The 4,240-nt window shown below is 34.6% G+C and overlaps 1 protein-coding gene across 1 annotated transcript in view; it reads left to right on the top strand.

The window, feature by feature from the left end:
- Window positions 1-211: 211 nt before the first annotated feature.
- Window positions 212-4,240, top strand: part of LOC106870516 (uncharacterized) — a 25,943-nt gene continuing 21,914 nt past the window's right edge. Inside the window, exons 1-2 of the mRNA XM_014916635.2 lie at window positions 212-254; window positions 2,474-2,697. Coding sequence (XP_014772121.1) covers window positions 212-254; window positions 2,474-2,697 — 267 coding nt within the window. The remainder of the gene's footprint in view (window positions 255-2,473; window positions 2,698-4,240) is intronic.

The raw sequence follows: 4,240 nt of genomic DNA, 5'->3' as shown, positions 1-4,240 counted from the left end.
ATATATATGCATGTATATATGCACTTTGAGAGAGTCTTCTTCACCACGCCAACTTGCAATACGTGAAGCATATACATGAAATATATGTGGTTGATAATGCTTATTACACTAGTGCTGCAGTGTTTGGGCATACCCACTCAGTTAGCATGCTACTGGCAATATGATTCATCTCTGATCCGGTTTGAGTATGTGATGTTGATAAGCCACAAAAATGGCGAAATATCAATGTCCATCACTCCTGGATAGGATTAGAGGTAAGTTATCTCACCTGATTTTTCAGGTGTTTTAACACCCACCACTTTGAGAGAGCATTCTCCACCATACCAAGTCACAGATTACTGGCAAATACATGAAGCTTATACATTGAGTATAAGTCATTGATAATGTTTATTACACAAGCCCTGCTTCTATTTCATATCTGAAGTTAGAATCTTCTAAAGACAGTCTTCATTTTCAGCATTCCAGAAGTCAGTGCTTTGCTCTCAGGAATTTTGTATATATTCTCCAGAGATTGATTCTGCAGCAAAATTATCTGTTAATGCAAATATGCAGTAGAAGCTGCTTATTACAATCATGGTTAATATTGTGAGAAAGTTATTAGCAAAATTAGTGAGTTGAGTCCTAAAAGCAGTGTCAACTGGATATTGTTATCTAAAAGGCTGTCCAGAGTGATCACAATAAGTTGCTTTCATTGTATTTTAGTATACTTAATTTTAAAAAAATGTCTGTACTAACTTTGACAATTTTGGAGTATAACATGCTGCTTTCAACTTTGCAAACTTTAGTTTTCAGTTCAGTTTTCCAAATTTTTACTTCTTTCAGTTTTACTCATGAATGATATCTATGATAATAGGTTAGCAATAAGAATTTCAAAATAAAGACTATTGTTATAGCAATAGTAATTTTAAATTTAATCTCACTATCCAATTCATGGTATCCATTGGTTTCTAAACCCTATCTTCTTTGATGTTAGAATAACATGCACCAAGTGAACTCTAAGTGTCAGTTTGAGAAGACCTTTAGTGGTCTAGCTAGAGCCCCTTAGCATTTCTTGAAGACATAATCTCTCCAGCCCTGGTGTCAAACAAAAAGAATGCACACTGTATACTGTAAAGTAGTTGGTGTTAGGAAGGGCATCCATTCATAGAAGTTATGTCAGAAGTGAAACTCACATGAGCGATGTCCTCTCGTCCATGTAAGAGCAGTAACAATCTGTCCAATTCGTGCCTGTATAGAAAGTGAATGTATAATGATAATAGAAATGTTCATGTAATGAACTTTTAAAAAATGCTCGACCACCACTAGGCTCATCATATGTATTTACACCAAATTAAAGTCCTTTTTTTTAGTCTATGAGTCAACAAATTCATGAAATTAATAAAGAATTGTTGATAGAAACTAATGGTCCTAGACAAACTAAGATCAAGTTGTTGGGGGAAACATCAGCAAAAGTAAATGCCAAGGAATTACTAATGGAAAGTTGTCAGTGAAAATGGCAGTTTGTAGTCCAAGAATACCCTGGCTTTATATATTATGTCATCAAAGTAACACTGGTAAACAAATTAGCACACATCATTGTGGGGGGTGGGGGAGCATTTTCTGTAAAGTCAACAACTTTATCTTTACATCATCACAACTAATGGAGTTAAACAAATTCTGTTGAGAGTTCAAGAAATTTGAAACTGCAGTAACAGTACCTGCACTGTACTGCAGAAAACTTGGAATATATATCCCTGAGTTTCAATCTGCAACAAGACTAACAAATATTTTAGCCATATAAATAATGATAATCATCACTATGGTCATATTACACTTACTTTCCATGCTAGTATTGGTTGGACAAGTCATTATTGTTTGAGTCAGTTCTTATTTGGAGTTACTATCCCCTAGATAGCTTAGAGAACCACTTTTATTTGTACCTTTCCAGCTCAACTATATTACTGAGTGTACTGGGTGTATTTTATTGCAGCAATAGCATTAGAGAAGTTATCCTTAAAATGAAAGTGTCCTCTTGACTTGGGAGAGTACTTTGTGCTCAATGAGACTGAGTCCTTAGTCCTGTGTCTCAAGGCAACATAACCAATTGGGTCAATAGCAGAAAATCGTTTAACGTCCGTCTTCCATGCTAGCATGGGTCGGACGATTTGACTGAGGAGTGGTGAAACCGGATGGCAACACCAGGCTCCAATCTAATTTGGCAGAGTTTCTACAGCTGGATGCCCTTCCTAACGCCAACCACTCAGAGAGTGTAGTGGGTGCTTTTACGTGTCACCCGCACGAAAATGGCCACGCTCGAAATGGTGTCTTTTATGTGCCACCTGCACAAGAGCCAGTCCAGGGGCACCGGCAACGATCTCGATACTTTAATTTTTTATGAGCCATTTTTTACTCCCTTTAAATTTAACTTCATTATTTTCATACTAATTTGTATATTATGTCAAGCTCTTATAATTGTAAATGTTTCTCATTTCAGATATTAGTCTTTCCTCAGTTTCATTTCAGTGCCTTGATGAATTTAAAGCTAAACCACATCTCATTCATGAAGACCAAAAGGTTCCAGAATATATCAGTGAGATCCATGCAATTAGTTCTAGCAGCACTGAGGAACAAGAGATAATTATTAACTCTAAGAAACAGAGGTTTAATGGTATTTCTAACAATCAATTGAGGCACTTTAAAAAGAATGTCTTCAAAAAGGTAAAATAATTCCTTGATTTAGAATGTGTTCCATTAATTGTTAACAAATTATCACATCACTATATATATTGGGTCATCCCATAAATAATGCGGTTTTTTTATGCTTTTATTTTTCAGAATTAAGATAAAGTTCTTTTTTAATCTAAAATATATTCTCCTTCATTTTTTACAATGCTCTTCCCTCTATCTGGTAGACTTGCAAGGCCCCTCTTCCAAAATTTACTTGTCCATAATGAAAAATACTCCTCCAGTACTGTTCTAACCTTGTCTACAGAATTCATATTTTTACTGTCCAAATGATTTTGAAGACTGAGGAATAAATGATAATCAGATGGAGCAATGTCCTGTGAACACGGTGGGTAGTGCATCGTTTCCCATTCAAACTGTTCCAGCCTTTGGAATGTCATCCTTGTTGCATGTGGCTCAGCATTATCCTGATGGAAGAACACCTTTTGTCTTGAAACCAAAGATGGTCTTCTAGCGCTGACTTATATGCTTATTGTTCAATCGCCATATACTGCATTAATATTCCTTGTACTTTCTGTAGCATTGTTGTCTTTATTCAACTCATAAAGCAATATATGCCTAATATTCTCCTTTGTCACTTCCATTATAGCTTTGAAGAAATAACTGTTAAAATCGAACTGCACTCCTCAAACGTTGTGCTGAGAATAAGATTAAATTACTACCTGCTTTTATAACAAGTTGATGCAGGTAGATTATCCCGTCCCCCTCTGACTTTTAGTTCATGCAGTCAAAAAAACCGCATTATTTATAGGATGATCCAACACTTTAAGATAAGTGACAGTATATTGCCAAAACAAAAAAAAGGAAGCACAATAAAAATTATCTATGCAACTTGTTTATAGAACCTTGCTCAGGATTTGAAAGTTGTGTAAATTAATGCATATGCGCACACAATATACATATGACCCACACACACATACTGGAAAATGATATTGAATATGAACACCTTGGCATATTCATCCAACTCATGCAAGCATGAAAGAAATGAATAACAACTCACATGCACATGTGTATGATATATGCACAATTCCCTATAAGCTAGCTCAACTCTTTAATGCCCATTAAAAGTACTGTAAGTTGTCACTCTATCATGAATGACAGTTGATAAGCACTGGTTGCTCTGTTCCTAGATGAAATTACAGAAAGCATTGCTCTTGTTTGGTGCTGGGACTTTGGTAGATTGTTTTGAAAATGATTAGAATTATTTCAGCTAAATGTCTTTTATATTATCTAAATATTTTTGCAATTAGTTACTTGCAATATTTAGGAAAAACGTGTGATTTATAAACTCACTAGCATATCCAGGTTTTCAAAGATGCCAACAGTTCTATTAATGATAGAAAATAGTGCAACAAAACAATGGGAGAAGCCATTGATAAATATAAGCAATTGAGTAAATATATGTACATATACATAATTGAAGCATTTGAACAAATACAGTTGTAATGTCTTGGTTGAAAATATCGAAAGCATTATATATATATATATATATATATATATATATATATATATATAT

Source organism: Octopus bimaculoides, chromosome 11, assembly GCF_001194135.2.
Source record: "Octopus bimaculoides isolate UCB-OBI-ISO-001 chromosome 11, ASM119413v2, whole genome shotgun sequence".
Taxonomy (NCBI): Eukaryota; Metazoa; Mollusca; class Cephalopoda; order Octopoda; family Octopodidae; genus Octopus; species Octopus bimaculoides.
The sequence above is the reverse complement of the archived record's forward strand: the minus strand, read 5'-3'. Positions and strand labels throughout refer to the sequence as shown.